This window comes from Taeniopygia guttata, chromosome 15 (genome assembly GCF_048771995.1).
Source record: "Taeniopygia guttata chromosome 15, bTaeGut7.mat, whole genome shotgun sequence".
NCBI classification, from domain to species: Eukaryota; Metazoa; Chordata; class Aves; order Passeriformes; family Estrildidae; genus Taeniopygia; species Taeniopygia guttata.
Genome location: NC_133040.1, coordinates 8,504,419 through 8,522,395, shown reverse-complemented (window position 1 = coordinate 8,522,395; position 17,977 = coordinate 8,504,419). Strand labels below are relative to the sequence as shown.

Genomic DNA, 17,977 nt, shown 5'->3' with positions numbered 1-17,977 from the left:
CGCCCGCTGGGCTGTCCTGGGGGTGTCGCAGCCGATGGGCGAGCGCAGGTGCAGCCCGGCTCTGCTCTCCTGAAGCCGCGAAGGCACGGAGGGACAGGGCACAAGGAGGGAACGCTGCAAACTTTCTGAGAGACGCGGACACGAGCGGCTCCGCGGGCGGCGAGGTGCCAGCGCCGCACGCTGCGATTTGAGGCGTCGTTCTAAAAGTGACGAGGCACCAGCCGGCCCACAGAAGTGACCGGGCGGCGGAGCCGTGCCGGGGAGCGCTGGCAGCAAACAGCGCGGCTGCTGAAGCCGCCGTGTCCGCCGTAGGCCGCGTCCCGAGGCTGGCGGAGCTGAGGCCGGGCGGGAGCCGCTGTCCCGGCCGCGGGTGGCAGGGAGAGGAACAGGGACAGCCGCACAGCCAGCCAGCCACACCAACAGGAACACAGACAGCCACACAAACAGCAACACAGCCGCACAGACAGCCACACAAACAGGAACACGGCCAGCCACAAGCGCCCACCACGCCCAGGGACCCGGGACATTGGCGGGCGGGCACGGGGATGTGAGGGGACACCCACGCCTGCAGCGCAACACACACCCAGAGCGAAGGACACAAACAGGTCCCCAGCCGAAAGGAGCATCCTTGCGTTCTGAAAATGCACGTGCCGGAAGATAGGGTTTGGGTTTGTGGTTTGTTTGGTTTGGGGTTTTTGTTTGTTTGTTTTCCTTCATACCAAAGTGTCAAGGTGGTAATGTCAAGCAATCGCCTAAACTTCTACGAAGTTCTTACCTGGCCTGTGAGACGTTTTAGTAATGATAGAACAGCTTTGGTAAGAAGCAACCAACGTGAAAAACACCCCCACACTAACAGTTAAAAAAAAACATTTTAAAAGTTGCTTTGTCAGGAAAAGAAATAGGGCAAACATCCTTTGTACAAGGTACATCCTTGTACTCCCTTTACAACACTGCTGTGTAATCAAATAGCAACCCATACAGGGAGAGAACAATTTGCTATTCTAAAGGGGAACAATCAAAATACAGTTTGTAGGCCTTAACTATTGTATCAATACACAGTGTGGCTGCATCTCACTTCTAGCATACAGAAACCTTCTACCATATAAAGTTGTAAGGTTGATTTTGAGGGGGAAAATGCTTACATTTCTTTTAGCCTTTGTGACACATAGAAAGCAAAAAATGGTCTTCCTCTAGTAGCATGGCTTTACACATAGATTTTAATATCACAGCATACTATGCCACATTCTTATTTCTTTGAGCTGAATTCCTAGTGAATGTAGCATTTTTTAGCTGATAGAATACTGAAAAACAATAGCAGTGTTCTGTTAGCTTGGTGCTGTGCTTTTTTTTTTTTTTTTTCTTTTTTTTGGTGACAAGTTCAGAAGTATTTAGTTCTTCCTCACACATACAATCTTCTTTCCAAGGGCTGTAACCCATTTTAGTTTCCATTCACTCAATTTCGATTCCATTTTATCTGGCATTCTATTACCTGTGGACACTGGAACAGAGAAGGCTTAAAAATTTGTAACAGTTGCTAACAAAGTTCAGAAAATCAACTTTATCTCCATTTCAATCCACCAGTATTCCCAGGCAAAACCATTTTCATTTACTATGCTGCCCACTTTCTCCACCAATCAGTTGCACATGCAATTGATAAGTGTTTATACATCAGTTGCACTTTTTTTTAACCTGTAGCACACTGGCAGTTTGTTGCCAGTGGTCATTATTATTATTATTGAAAAAGTCATAGCAGTTGCTATTTCTTTAGGAGGTTGATTTGTGTTTTCAGTTCAGTTAAGGCTTACCTCTCCTTTCTGCATAAATAACCCAGACGTCCCAGGACTGCAAGGCCGACTATTCCAAATATACTGCCAATAACAATTACTTGTTTGATAGCTGGAAAAAAGAGACCAACCACAAAAAAACCCCATGAAGACTTTGATATCCATTTCTTCATATCTGTTTGAATGCAGTCACATGACCATTTCTGAAATTGTACATATAGTGTTAACTGTTCTGTTCTCTTTATTTGTGGAGCTGCCTCCCTTGGCAGGGGGATTGGACTAAATGATGTCCAGAGGTCCCTTCCAACCTTTTACCCTTTCAGAGTCTCTGAAACTGGTAAGGATTAGGAACTCACAGAATTCCTACATTTGACTGTTAGGGCAGGTGGCTGCAAAAGCTTTGTAACACAAAGGGTGGCTAGTGGTTAACATGTAGTCAACATTTTGAATGTGCAATATTGATGTGGAACTGTCAATCCCAACTGAAATGGTTTTCTATCCTTATTCCATATCGTTTGATTACTTTAAATAGTACCCCTATTTTGGCATTAAATTTTGAAACTACCTTTACTGCTTAATAATTTACATAAAAGAGAAGTGACTGCTCTGGTGTGGGTACAGTAAACTGCATCAGAGAGTTTGGACACACTAAAACAGGAATAGTGTGAACTTGATTCTGTGACTGCCTAACAAGGACACTTGAAAGAGAGAAAGAAACCAGCTGTGAAACAAAATTTGAATAAAAATTATCATTTTGTTTTCTTATTCTACTAAGCAGTGGCAGATTAGCATGACACATAAGAATATTTGTAAAAGTTAGGAGATGCAGCATGTGGAGTGAACTGTCTGGGAGAAACAATGACTCCTGCATTTTTTATCTGAGCCTTAACACATTGGGGCTGCATTTTTGTCAGCCCTTCCTTCCATCACATTGTCACACCTGCCCAAACCACAGCCTAGCACTCAGTGATGGCAGAGTGACACAACAGACACTTCTGTGATCCTAGAACAGATTATTCAGCTGCTGATTTGATTTATAGTGAAGTTTAAGGAAAGAAATGGGATACATAAACTGTTTCACAAGCATTGGTCCATCATCCAGTAACTTCTGAGCAAGGCTCAAAACCCAATTTTTGGCTTACACATCCTTCACCCGGTCTCTGCTGAGTGATGAGAACCCACCACTGGCTGAAGTAGTTAGTCCAGTAGTGATTTGCCTCTGTTGTGAAATCTTTGTGTTTAGAAAAAAAGCACAGAAGACTAATGAGATTTCTGACAGCTTTTCAAAATGAACAGCATTTACACAGAGCCTGAGACTGGAAAAAGAAATCTAAAAGTGAATAGAGGAGGGGGGGGAAAGGAGAAAGTTACCCAAAAGACAAACAAAACTAGATTACCCTTAATATCACCATATTGTCTGTCTCAAAAAGACTGTATGTACATATGTTGCCGCTATATTATGATTTTTAGCTGGATATTACATCTGATTTTACTAGAACCTCCTTCCTGCTTTTGTTGGATGGCTTCTTTGTTCTTCCTCTTTGTGATATTCCGTGAAGAGAGCTTGCTGTGGTACTGGCAATACTTGCAGTGGGATTGTAATTAGAAGCATAGCAAAATAATTATTAGCAGAGGATTTCCATGGAAACTTTAGTCCAAGGAAGCAAAACTCAAAAACAACAATATGCAGACCCAACAACATAATTTGGATTTGTAGTTTCAAAATACCTAAATGGATTTTGTAAAATAACTGGCATTACGTTTTCTTGTTTCCACCTCTTTTCCTATCCAATTTTCCTGGTTCCCATGCCTTTATTTTAAATATTCTCTTTTGAAAAGGCATATAGCAACTAAAAAACCTTGATGATTTGCAAGACAGAGCTTGAATCGGATGTGCCACAAAACGACAGCATCATGAACACAGCACTGTAAAGAAATACACCTGTAAGCTTAGAATAACAGAGGGCTGGGCCCTGTGCTCCTGAGCAGCATGAAAGAAATTATTTGACAAAGTGTGTGTTTAATAGTTCACTTTCAAAGTAAAAAAGTGACTGTTGATCACAGTGGCTAGGTCAGTGGTCACCCATCCAGGCACCCAGAAACTGGGAAAGGCTGTCCATTAATTTTGTCAGCATTTTCCTGGTGTCAAGAAGGTCTTTGTCACAGGACTGGATAAAATGGGTGTTGGTAAAACAGCAGCATGCTGCTGTGTAAAGAGAAAAACAATAAAGAAAACTGACCTCAGGAACAACAGATTTTGACAACACAAGGACCTTTTCTGTACTGGACAAGAGAAGGCTTGGGGGATGGAGAATAGAGAAAATAGCCATATAGAGAAGTAAGACAAGGAAAACTGGCACTGGATTTCAACTATGTCTTGGATCAGAGGCAGAAATATATTTAGTGGAAAGCAAGTACTAGCTGTCCATTGGTATAAAAATATGAGAAGTTTAGATATAAGTGAAAGGAACTTTGAACTGTATTGCCTCTCTTCTCAGTAGAGACCTGGGCCTGTCAATAAAATAGCCTTCTCAGACAAACACTGACATCTAGCAGAACACCTTTGGGAAGAAGAAGAAACAAGGCTAGATATAAATGCCACTAGTAGGGCATAGCAGTAAGAAAAAAATAATGGAGAAATTTGTATTTTATATTCTGTTGCAGTATTGGTATTGTCAGTTGTTGGTATTGTCAGTATCCTGCTGCTGTGGATGGCATTGCCATACTCCAACTTCCTTGCAGCTAATAAAAACCATCAGTTTTGGTTCACATTGCAAATTAACTAGAACACCAAATATCAAATAGTAAGGAAGATCTTAGTTGCAATAAGATCAATCAAATTCTTTCACACCTTGTTTTTCTTTGTCACCTTTCAGGAAAGCATTGGAAAACATTGTGGGTTTTGTTTGCCCCTCCACAGAGCTGTGACATGTCTCCATCATTCTGAATGCAATCAATCACTGCATATCTTCCAGCTCCTTTCCTCTGACCTCACAGGGCTGCCTTTCTGTCCCCCTTTTGCTAGTGTAAATGTCAGCATCTGTTTTGCTTATTGAGACTGACTGGCTCTTATCCAGTATGTATGTGGTTGATGGCAGCAGTGGAAAAATATTCTTAGCTTGCAGCTTGGCAGAAAGTTTTGCCATTGCCTGTTTAAGATCTGGCCTTTGGGAATTTTTCTGCTCCCCAAACTCACTGCAGTTCATCTTACAAATATTACTAAATTCAGAACTGCATTGGAGATGTAGAAGCAATTGGTACAGGCAGCAGAGGCTGATGAAATGTGCCAGCATGGCAGGAATTCGTTGCTGATGTGAAGTGCACTTTCCACATTTCTTTGGAAGGGTCTTAGAATGGAGAATCTGTTAGTATGAATTATTTGATGAGTGCTTTTGGGAGCTATTAACTCAGCATTGAAAGTGCTTCAACATGCCATCTGGCCTTGCACCATCCTGGTGCTTTGAAATATTGCCATCTTGAGGACATTTGGAGTGTATGTGGTGAATGAATAAAAAGAACATTTTGGGCCATTTTCTGTAAATCATAGAGACAGCCTATGCTACTAAACTGCTACTAAATCCAACAATCCCAGGCTAACTGATAATCTGTTAGTAGTAACACAAGAGGGGTAATAAATCTATGTTATTTATACTAAATCATTCATAAAATTTTTACTGCTATAAAATAGTAGAATTGTGCTTTGAGATAACATCATCTTTTTGAAAAAAAGAGTGGAAGGGTTCAACAAGTGTGGGCTATTTCTGCTCTCAAATCACAGAATCACAGAACAGTTGAGGTGGGATGGGACCTCTGGAGGTAATTTTGTCCAACTCCCCTGTTCAAGCAGGACCACCCAGAATGAGTTTCCCAGGACCATGACCTGACAACTTTTGAATATCTCCAGGGAAGGAGAGACTCTGTAACTTCTCTAGGCAAGCTGTGCCAGTGCTCAATCATAATCACAGTAAAAAAGAGGTTTCTGATGTTCAGAGGGAGGCTGCTGTGTTTCAGAGCATGCCTGTGGCCTCTGGTCTTGTCCCTGGGTGCCACTGAAAAAATCCTGGCTCCATCCTTTTTTCACCCACCCTTCAGGTACCTGAACCCATTGATAAAAGAAAAACTTTAAAACCTCCACCAAAATGCACAAAACCACCATAAGTCAACTGTTATTTGATTTGAATAATAGTCTTTCTAGAAATTCAGACATCTCATGTCCAATGTTTTACTAAGCAAGAAAAGTTGCTTTTGCCGAGGGCCATCACGGTATACTGAGATTGCCTTGTTCTTGATAATGATTTTTTTAGTGACAATATGTGATATCTAAAAGGCAACAGACCTGTTACTGGGCTGCACTGGGGTGTGTCTCCTGACCAGGCTCCTGATGCTTGGCAAGTTCTTTCCTGTGAGCCCGTGAGTTCATAACCCTCATTGCAGGTGAAATTGATGACTGAGCCCAGCAGGTAGTTAGTAGCATTCTTTCTTCCATTGGTTGGGTGATCCAGCCAGCCACAAGAAATCACTAATAAAAGAGACATAGCTGGTTAGAATATTTAGGACTTAGACCAGAAAATCTCCATTACAATTATTCAAACAGCATTTTAGTGGCAACTCATGGAAAAACAAATATTTTTAGGCTATCTAAAAGACAGTACTTCCTGCTCCATTTAAAATTTATTTTAAAATAAAGGAATAAATTATTTTAAAATTAAGGATGACAGCTTCATGCACATAAAATAAACTTTCTACACTGTGGTGTTATAGTGGAAGAAATGGAAAGAAATTTATTTTAAGTTTGCCTAATTATTCTATTAGTACAGAGATTTCCTGGTATGAAGATGATTCCCCATAATCACATTATTTATAAGTGCATGAACTTACAGTTAAGTAAAGCCTACTCAAACAGTGTTAACCCTTTAGATGCCCTGTAGAAATAACTGTAGTGATGTTCCCTATGGGCCGTTCACTTATGATTTGGACTTGATGATCCCAATGGGTCCCTTCCAACTCAGAATATCCTGTTATTCTGCAATGATGTTTCATGGAATGTTGTATCACCTGGCTCTAGATGTTCTACCAGCAGCTTGTGTTTCTGATGGGAAAGTCTTGTGGAACTTCCCACTTGGAGGCTTCTTGTTGTCAGGACGTCGAATCTGCAGAATGGGTCAGAGCCACAGCGTGAGGCCATCTCTTCTAGCAGGGGATCAGCAGGGTCTTCATGAGGGGAGAACACGGGCAGAAAAGAAGCATTGTGCTTGTCCCCATAAAAGAAACTGTCCAGTAAGAACTCCGTGTCATAAGTAAAGAGAGAGGTTCCATTTTTAATAGCCCCTTGGGAGACAGAGACAGAAAGAGAGATTCCTGAGGCTAAAGCAGTGAGGCTTTTTGGTATGATCTGAACCCTGGAGTATGGTTACACTGTGCTCACTACAGAGATCAACTGGTAGCCAGAGGGAATTTTGCTTTATGTTTCTAGCCCATCTTCTAACCTGATGTCAGAAGGAATGCTGACCAATCTAACGCTGCAGGTTAGACAGAGCATCTTAATCACTCATTAAATGATAAAATCCATTCTTTTACACACATCCCCCCACACCCTCTTCTTTAAAGGGACAATTACTAAATTGTGAGTTAATAAATGATTTCTTAAATTGTCAGCGTGGCACATGATGACAACATTGCCAATGTTCTGGGAAAAGATAGCTGGCCCTGGCTTTTGCTGTACCTCTGTAACACTGCAGTCTGCTGAAGCTGTGTTCAGCTGACTATAGTAGATGGTATTCTGAGAGTGTAAGCTGTGAAATACGAGGTCTGACTCCTGATGGAACAAAGTGCTGAACACTCCATCATGGTTCTGTTTTCACTCCCCAAGTGGATAGAGGAGGACATATTTCTCTTACTTCCTTCTCTTCCCTCAGTACTGGTTGCTTGGCACAGATTTCATTCCCTAGTCCTTAAATCATGAGTTGTGTTGAATTTGTAAAGAAAATGTAATAATAGACCAGAGAAATTACTTACAGCTAGCTCCAAACTCAAACACCTGCTGGGGACTTGCATGAACTGACATGGTGGTTTTATTCCTGAAGGTGTAATCATCCTCTGGATTGCCATTCATTACCCCAAAGAGACCCCATGTGTGATTCATAAACTTCTCTGGGAGCAGAATTGTCAGGGTCAGAAATCCTCCACTTCCCCTTATTTCCACTCCAGACCCAGAAGAGAACATCACTGTGATGTTCTGATCAGGTGTAGAATAGAGAAAGAGACCTGCAACAATGAGAGGAAGAGGACAAAATAGCTAATTATCCACAGTGAAAAAAAATGTGATTTAGCATCAGTCAAAATCATCAGTTTTAACCATTTTTCATACAGATTTTCCTCCCTTCCACTCTGAGCTGCACTCTGAGACTCATTTAAAGAGAAGGCACGCCTTCACACTACGATTGTGATTAGATGGCTACTAGGGAGTGGAAGCAAAGGAAGGTCCACTGTTGATATAAGATGCCTCCTGCCACTGTCCCAGCCCAGAAGCTTAAATATATGAGATGTTCACATCAGAGAGTGGCTGTGAGCTGGAAGCACCACTCCCAGGAGTCACAATTTTCCTCTCCTTCTCCCTTGTCTTATAAACACCTCCCTAATATGGCTTCTTCTCCAGGCCCCCTCAATGTCTCTTCCATTCTTTTTCCTCCCTGCATCTCTGCTTCTGCAGCTCCTTGTCAGTGTAGCCCTCCACCTGCTCTTCAGCCATATGAGGAGTAATAATTGCTAGCCACAGAAATTTTCCTCTGCTGAATAGGGGGATTACTGTTAAAACTGAAGTGATGTATGATAAGTATTTGTCAAATTATCATTAAGACTAATCAAACGATCACAGCCCTGTTGGGCAAAAAGTCAACTTTTGATAGTCTTTTTGGCAGAAGAATAGAGGAATAATATCTGACCTATTGAGAGAGCTTTCAATAGGTAAATGTAAAATTCAGTTATAGTTTAGTATATATTTTAGTTATATTTCACTATATTTCATTTTATTTGGTAGGCTTCATTGCATTAGATGCAGTAAGCTCAAAGCAGAATGTGGAGGACAGAGTTTTTAATTCCATTCACTGTCCACTGGATGAGGAGGAAAACCATTGCTCTATAAACAAGTGAAAAAGAACATAAAAACCATAGACACCTGTTAAAGCACTTCACCAAAGGATGCTGAAAAGAGTTGAAATGCATGCACCTAGAGACACTTTTAACTGTCCATGGACTCCATCAGAGTGGAATTGCTTACAAGGGCTGATATGTGTAACTAACCTTTCAAGTCCATCCAAGTTTGTTCAGAGAAGCTGAGAACCCTCTGGTTCAAGAGCACCTCCAGATGCAAATCCTCGGAGTAGCGCACTTCAATCACATCAGAATTGTTCTCCTGCATGGCCACTGCAGACAAGCCTGTCCCCCGAGCCCCAGTTCCTTCCAAAGAAGAAAAAACCAACAATGCTATCAAAATGCATCAGCTGGCAGCTGTGCCTATTGACTGATTTCTAGAACTGGCCTTATGTTTCCTTATTTATGAGAATGGGCATGAAGAGAAATAAGAATTTTTTTTGAGCTCTTAAAACACAGTAGAAAATCTTACACTTCCATTACTCACACCCAATAAAACTAGCAATTGAACTTTAATTGGGAATTTTTTCCTGAAGATCTTGTCTGCTTTCTGATTTTCTTCAGAATGGTGACCGTTCACAAATAGCCAAAAAAGAAGACTAGAGACGACAGGAGGATTGATTCAAAGTGCAAATCAAGCAAATATCAAATCTCAATTCTGTAAATCTCAGAATTTCAGAAGCTCTGCTTCCTCTCTTACTTACTTACCATTGGAAAAGTGTGCCTGCTGTGTCCTCCCTTGCACTCTCAGGGATGTGAGATCAGACTCCACCAATGTATATTCTCCTAGGCCATTGAAGGTGAAGTTCAGACCATCAAATGTAAGGAAATGAGGATCCCCAAAAGCAGATGCTATTTTTAAAAGCAAAAACAGAATTAAGAACAAGCAAAAATCACAGCCTGTTACTCCTCAAGTTCATGAGAAAGAAAAGAGGCTAAAAGTCTGTGTCACATGAAATATATGGGGAGATGTGGACATGAATACAGGGCTATTGCCTTATCTTTGCATCCATATCCTTTATCCCCTTTTGCATTTCCAACTTCCATGTAAATTGCTCCAAGTTTCTTCTCATTTATCTTCTTTTGTATGCTTTAATCTGTGTAGTAACTAATTCAATGCACCTTGCCATCAAGTTGTAAAGTTGTATTTTCACAAATTCAAACTCTGCTTCTGCCAATACTTTTGATGGGGTTTCTTTAAGCAGCCAGACCACTCATTCATGACCCCTAACTAGCTAATGCAATGCCTTCTACAGTTTTCTCCTTTTTTCCTGATGCAAACTGCTGCCTCTTTGCACTTCTTTATGGGAGGCCAAGTCCTGCTGGACACCTCAGCATCCCAGCAGGATAGAAGGCAAAATGTGGTAGCAACAGAGGGATGGCAAGACTTGAAGACTGAGTTAAAAGCAAGTGGGAGAAAACCAGACAAGTAAGTTGTAAAACTTTCTTATTTGATGTGCATATTTCTCATCATGACAGCTTTTCTAGCTACTTTCTACCTGTCATTAACCATCTCTAACCACCTTTTTTTCTGAAGAAGTCCACACTGATGATATAAAGTCGTGGACATTGACTACTATGCTTTGGCTATTTAGGTTCCAGGGGTGAGTGAGATGCTCAACAGCAGAAAATCATGCAGCACAATTAAAAAACACAAACAGATTTTGTAAGTGATGGATCAATCGAAACCTTCCATAGAATTTTTCCACAGGACATTGTACCCTCACCATTGTCAACGAATGTATGCACATATACAAATATTCTAAAAGCCAACACTGTATCAAAAATCTACACTCCATGAAGGAAATTTTGAAGCCCTTACCAGCTCGGGGCGGGCGGTACGTCCTGCAGTCACTAGAGGGCCGCCTTTTCATATAGAAGTCGCAATTATCAGACCACAGGCAGCAGTAATAGAAGCTGATAACATCATAAAGCCAATGGGAAAAGCCAGGTATCCGGGGAGGCTTCAAGAAAGGTGGTGAACCCCAGTCGTGTCCTCGATCAGGTGTGCTGCCTCCGGTGGAGTCGTGCGTGAGGATTTGGGTTCCCGTGGAGCCATAGCAGCACTGCTGTCCAGCCCCATACTTGGGACTGATGGAGAAAAGCAGCAAGAAAATCATCATTTAGCTCTGTGGGGTCCGTTTCTGTTTAGGGGTTGCTTACTGATTTTTATGGATACAGATAAATATTTAGTTTGCCAAGCTTTATCTGATGTCCAGTTAGACTTCACCCCTGACTTCTCGATGCTGCTGTCTCTGAGGTGAAAGAATTAATAAAAAAATTGCAGCTTAAAAAATGTTCTTTACCTGGCTTGAATGCCTCTTACACAATGCACAGCACCAGGATGATAAGTACACACGCTCCCCTTTTCAATGTCACAGCCATAATCTGTCTGAAAAAGATCAATGTTCACACTTAATGGGGTTCTCTCCTCGTTGTCCTTTCTGTTCTTACATTCTGTTCCCACCCTTTGTATCTGACATGTGCGTAAAGTTGACATGAACTGGTTAAGGTTGTGTTGAACGGTGTGGAATGACAGGAAAAATGTTGAATTTAATACCGAAGAGTCTGGAGTAACAAATCTGACCTGAACATTTTGCAGTCTGTTACAACAGACCTTGAAGAACAAATGCAGCCAGATAGGGATTCAAATGTAAGTGTACAACAAACACAGGCACAACAGAGTAAGTGTTTATCTTATGTTCCTAGACAGAGGCAGTAGATCTATTATTTATCTTCTTTTACACATCATGTTTGCAGCTTCATAACCAGAATAGTAACAATGTTTGCCTAACTTTTTTTTTTTTTTTTTTAATGCATAAACACATGCCGCCATTTGGTATCATAAATAGGAGAGGAAGTCACTCTCAACTGGTCCTCAGATCAGCAGTGTAAGTGAAAGTGTAGACTGAATGCAATTGATTTCTCAGCTTTAGTCAGTTCCTTGATAACAGTGAAGCTGAGAAAGAGGAAGGAAGCAGGATAAAGGAAATAATGGATTACAGCTCTGGGCTTGAGCTCTGAAGTACAAGGCAGAAGGGTTTGCAGCAAAGTATGATAAACTTGGCAGAAATAGTTTGTCACAGCATGGGATATCACCTTCAAACACAGACTGTCATCTTGTAGGATCTCCAAGAAGTCATCCCTGCTCCCAACTCCACGGAGTGCTTTCAGTCTGCTATTAGAACTACTGTTTTGATTCCTTGTTTGAATGTAATTTCCATCTCCTATTCTATAGGCACTTTTATTCATACTACCTAGATAAGCTGTATTTACTTCTGCCATTTGATATGCTACTTGGGCAAATTGAAATGTAACTTAACTTCCTTGTAACGATGTTTAGAGAGTGAACAGGGGTGTGTGTGGAGTTTGGCACTCCTTAAGCTTCCACCCAGAATTGTAATAAGCCAGAGGGATCAATTAATAACTTACATGGAACCTGCCAGTGTCAGCTCTTGCCTGTGCCAAGGTGCAAGGGCAGTCTATAATTTCTTCAATGAAGTTTGGCAGCAAGTCCTCCTTTCTGTCCCATTCAATACATTTTGCAGTTGCCCATGCATTTGGGTCATTTCTGAAGTCTTTCTCAAGGTGCCAAGCCAATGCATGGTCTGAGCTCCAGATTGATGGAATGTTGCTGGAAGAAAACCCAAAAAATAGATCTCATGGCTGAACAAGCACTATTTTGACAGTAGCACTGTGGCTCAATTGCTAATTATAATTAAAAAGCGTCTTGTAGTTTTTCTCACTTTTGACCTTCCAGTTTTCTCCCCATCTTTTCACATGAAATGGAGCCCCAGTCTCAGTTTTGAAATGCAAAAGGAGACAACAGCTTATAAGGTAGATATTATTATTATTATTAGTTGTGATGCACTTGCCTCTGCCCATCAGAATAGCTGTTGGGTATAATTCTCAAAATTCCATAGTCCCATGTACTGTAATTTCCTTTGGCAGGTACAGGCATGAAAGAATATTTCCCTGTATTGGGGATTTCTCTTGCCAAAGTATAAAGGTATTTCCATTCAGCCATCCAGTTTTCTGAATAACTGTCACCTGCCAGATAGAGGAAGAAAAGGGTTTTGGATGCTGGAAAAGAACAATTTCCACAAGATTGAAATTAGATATCTGCACCCATATGTAAATAAAGAGGAAAAGCTGACATTGTTGTCATCAGTTATTTATACTTGCAGGTCTCAGTGAAAGTGATCACCAGCTGTGCAGAGCTCTGCACAGAGGTTATGTGTGTGATAAATGCTTGTAGGAAAAGGGTCACTTTACCTGTTTCCTGGTATCCCCAGACTTCTATGTTGACCTGGGTGGCTGCAAGTGTCTGGTGTGTCCAGGTAAGAGTTAAGTTTCCACCAGTGTTGGGGGTGCCATAGTATTGCCATTTTGTCTCATTTACCAATGTGCATTTTTCTTCATCTGAAACTTTGTTGTGATGTACTGCATTGCAGAGCAGAAAAAGAGGGCTAATGACATTTTGGCTTTGCATAGTCTTGAAAAAGTGCTACTATACTATTTAAGATTTAGCAGGATTTCCCCTGGGTATATTTTACACAGCACAGGATGCATGACATGAAAAGAATAAGCTGAAGCTGAGAAAACGCAACCCTTACTAATACTTGCAGTCCTTAGATTGCAAAACCACAATGCAATTATTTGAAGAAGGGACAAAAAGGGACAGAAGTAGGGATGAAGTGGGAACTGTTTTAGTGAACATTTTTAAGCAGGATTTTGGTCATCATTTTTAAGCAGGATTTTTTATCAGTTAATGCTGCTGCTGCTACTCAGTTGCTGTGAAAATTCATCTCTCAAAAGATAAATTAACATGAGTCCAGTGGGACTTTCTTTTCTGAGGCCTGATAAGGAAGAATAAAACTGATCAAAAAGAAAAGACATACAATCTTGCATGCATGGAGGAAGAATATAGGGAGAAGAGGGATGCTGTAGATATAAGTAACCTGATAACCAAGTTCCAGAGTAGGGAAATGTTAACCCATCATCTGTAGAAACTTCAAAAGGGATGAAACCAGTCTCATAAAGCAATGGGGAGATGCAGTGGGCTTTTCCATCCTTGTCAATATAGCCACTGGTTATGATTTTCTTCTTGAATCTGTAGATGTTGAAAACACTTTTCAGTGTCACCATAGATAGAAGGAAAATTTTGAATGTGCTTCAAAAAACAATCTTGGGTTGTGTGTGGATCATTTAAAGTCTGGGCCTATTTTGCTTGTAGCAGGGAATATAAACTGGAAAAATCTGCTCATTACATCAATGTGAATTCTGCTGTGAACTGCACAAATATACAACAATCTACAAACCTTCAATTTCCTATTTAATTGCTGGGGGAGGGAGACATGATAAATTAGCAATGAAGGGGCAACAGGAAGAGGAAGATTATGTTATGGCATTAGTAGGATTGCAGGGTGGCTAACAATGACCATGATGCAGTTATTGCAAATTTCTGATTTTTTTTTTTCCTGGTAAGTCCTGTGAGGGCAATGAAAGTAATTTCATGCTGTTCTAGAATTTCTGTTGCAAAGGTTAACTCAGAAGGCACTGCTTGTTATTTAACAATTTGATTCCAGTTAGGGCTCTTGCCCAGAGTCTGGTGTATAACCCCACCTGTGACTCTTCAAGAGTGATATATGGGGACTGCATCTCCACTCCAAGTATCAGAGGGAGCTGGGGTCTGTCAGGAAATAATACCTTTGCTTGTCTACACTGGAATTTGCCTTGGCTAGAATTATGTAACTCTGCAGGTACTTCGAAGTACACAGTTGTGTTTTACAGAATTAATGCCTTGGTCAAAGGTTTTCCAAATAAAGAACTGAAAACCTTTTCAGGTACTGCTAGCCTGATGGGAAGAACTCCAAAACCTCACTCAGAACCTCCTGTGGAAACAATAGCACAACATCTGGGTCATCACAATCAGTGTACTGTATGTATTGCATGTGCCACATGCACCTAGGTGTGATGCAGGCTGACACATTTAGGATCCACAGCTTTCTCTTACAGGAAAAACATCAGCTATCCTACCTACATTTCTGTCTTGCTGTTTTCTCATTCAGATTAAGAAATAAATACTTCTTTCCCACAAAGGGAAATGCTAAAGAAATATTGACAATCAAGTGCTCTGAAAGGAAGCTCTTTTCAAAAAGTCACTGTTTTAATATGTTAAGGGAAAAATGAGCAGAGTCATGATTGTGCCACACAATAACTCCACCTAAAAGAAACAATCCTGTGGAGAAATACAGTCAACAGGTATCTTTGAGGGTGAGAGTGAGCAGAACTTTTGTGCATTTCAGGATTCTAACAACTTTATTAAGTTTTCACTCCTGTATAGACTGGTCTTGTTTTGTGCTAGTTTCCTATTTTTGGAGAGTGAGATTATAAACTTTTGCCTCCCTTTGGCAGAGGAATATAAAATCATGGCCTACCTGCATTTTAGCCCAGAAGAGGCATCAAATGCTGTGTTGTTAATCAAAAAGTCTTTGCCTCCCAAAAGAGATCCTGAGTATGGAGAAATTTGAAGACAAAATTCTTTATAATCAGGACAGCATATCCCCAAGGACTGGCATGTCACCTGGCAAGAACAGGTACCAAGCAGCTCCCCACATCGGTGTGCACAAGAGTCTTGAGCTCCTTGTTAAAGGAAGAAAAAACAGTCAGGAATGTTATTGAACTCTTCTAGGTGTTCTCTGAAGCACAAGTACATCATCCAAAGGACTGCTGTAAGTAAATAAAATAGGCTGGGTATGTTAGTTTAGGAATGTATTTAGGCGAAGGTTGTCATCACCTGCATATTAAGGTTGCTCCATTTTGAATAGCAAAATACACTTATTTACCTCCCAGCCAGTATATAATTTCATTAATTCCATGGTATTTTTACATGTAATAGACAGATAAATCTCTAGAGCAGCCCCTCAGTGAGTGTCACTAATTACATTTATTTCTGAGAATAAATCTTAAACATACCAGAACAGGGGTTCCCCACCATCAACCCTACATGGGAATCAGTAAGAACAGAAGGCCAGTGCTCTTGGAAACGTAACATCAGCAGTGAAATGGGCTCCAACACAAGTTTATTAAGAGCTACTGAAATGCCTTTGTTTTGTGCATTTCATTTGAGTCTGTCCTTAACCAAGCAGGTGTCAGCAGCCCCGGGTACACAGACAGGGTGGGCAGGCTCATGGCTTACAGACTGCCAGTAATTACTGGATATCACATGGGAAACTACCCAACAAATAAAACAGTGAGAAGAAGACAGACATTACAGTAACACTGTCAAGAATAGCTGGATTTCACAAACAGTTAAAGGGGAGTTAAGTGAGATGGAGAGACAGCAGGGAGCACTGAGGACCTGTTGGGAAGTGGAATCTTGCAAGGATAACACTGCTTGGGAGCTATATCAAGAATACCATGCAATGCTGAGATGATCTAAGAAGTATCAGAAATTCTAAATTTGGACATGGATCTTGCAAAACTGGAAACAATTACAAAAAAAGTTACTAAGGAATGATTGATTATTTAGGAGGACACAAGCAAAAAGAAAGGCAGGGATCAAGGTGGGTGGAAGAACAAGCACAAGAAAAATGCAAAGAAGGGAAGGAAAAACACTTGTTCAGTGTGGGAAGATACAAAGTTTTTCTCTGTCTTTAAATATATTTACTGCATTCTCCAGATTTTCTGTTTGCTTACAGAAGAGATCCACTGACCTGTTGGAAATTATAGATGAAGGGAATGAAAATGAAACCATGCAGGTAAAAGCTGGCCTGTGTGCCTTTGCTTTAGCTTGTAAAGATGGTATCAACAATTTCTTAGCAAGGTGTGTATTCTGAAGTAGAGAAGTCAAAAAAGTTTGCAGTTAAAAACAGCAAAATGTTTGAAAATCACTTACCTGCATCCCAAAGAGCAGTGAGGGTGGAAAGAATGAAGAAAGAAACATTTAAGCCAACGAATTTCATATTTTGTCCAGATGATTCAGGATAGCTGATTGTGGTAGTCTTCGTGCTAGGCTGGGAAAAGCCTTTAATGGAAATGGGTGTCCAGAAATAAGCAAGATTCTTGCTGTTCAAAGGTTTGTTGTAAATTACTGAAGCAAAACAAATTGAATGAAATGCTCCATTTCAGAGGTCATCTCCAATCCAGGAAAAGATAGAAGGGGAGATAGTTACTGCAACTCCTTCACATTAACAGTCAAGTTTTTCTGAAAGGGGGGGGTAGATGTTTATTGTTTTACAAGCATTTCTGCTTCAAAGCTCAAGGCCATGGGGTCATTGGCAGAAGTTCTATGCTTTAATTTTGCAGGAGGAGCTACAACCTATTATCACTTAGAAGAATGATAAAGAATACATGCTGACAGTTCAGTTTTGTTCAGAATATAATGAGATATTGAGGAAGCACTATATGTGACAGCATGAGGGCTGATTTAAGTGAAGGTAGACCCCTCCTTTTCCCTCATTTTAAGGGGTTAAATTGAAGGAAACTCACCCTTCTTCATCAATTTAAGGGCTTAAATCAGGGAGTTCCCCTCCATTTCAGGGCACTTCTATCTCTTCCCCAGCACCACGTCTCTTGTGTGGGAGCAATCCTTGGATATATGCAATTTTGGAGGTGGAATCGAAATTCCGGCAATGGGATCCAGAGAAAGAATGACAGCACTGAGAGCTCTTTTCCCTGGGAAGGAAAGCACGTAGCCCCAGGGTCTCAGGTGCAGGTGACAGCCTGGCCTGGGGAGGTGAAGGTCCCCTCTCTGTCCTGGCAGCTTTTGTCTGGGAGCAATCTTGGGGTGTGTTGAATTCTGTGGGTGGAATCCGAGCGGCGGGCACATGAGCAGTGAGTGCAATGACTCGCTGGTGGCACCTGGTGACTCACAGCAGAAATGAGCCCTTGTGCAGCGTTTGCGAGGGGTGCTGGTGCTCAGCAACTGCAAACACATGCACAGGAACAAGAATCTGCAGCCTGGAGCTGGGCTCTGAGAGCAAGGAAGCTGCAAGTGTTTCTTTGGCTAAACCTGTATGTAGAAATTCCGTTTTTGTCTC

The 17,977-nt window shown here is 41.1% G+C and overlaps 1 protein-coding gene across 2 annotated transcripts; it reads right to left on the bottom strand.

Annotated features, from left to right (window-relative positions):
• Positions 1-1,199: 1,199 nt before the first annotated feature.
• On the bottom strand, positions 1,200-17,704 carry SUSD2 (sushi domain containing 2). 2 transcript variants are annotated; one of them, XM_030286095.4, is made up of 16 exons: positions 17,427-17,704; positions 16,834-16,962; positions 15,374-15,578; positions 13,895-14,046; positions 13,209-13,376; positions 12,809-12,983; positions 12,366-12,567; positions 11,240-11,325; positions 10,756-11,024; positions 9,642-9,785; positions 9,084-9,239; positions 7,800-8,048; positions 6,840-7,112; positions 6,121-6,303; positions 1,806-1,896; positions 1,200-1,498 (listed from the first exon to the last, which is right to left on the bottom strand). In XM_030286095.4, exons 1-16 carry the CDS (start codon positions 17,434-17,436, stop codon positions 1,486-1,488), a joined length of 2,505 nt encoding a protein of 834 aa, XP_030141955.4. In that variant the 5' UTR covers positions 17,437-17,704; the 3' UTR covers positions 1,200-1,485. The 2 variants fall into 2 exon arrangements, with proteins under 2 accessions (XP_030141955.4, XP_030141956.4); XM_030286096.4 differs by lacking the exon at positions 16,834-16,962.
• Positions 17,705-17,977: the final 273 nt, after the last annotated feature.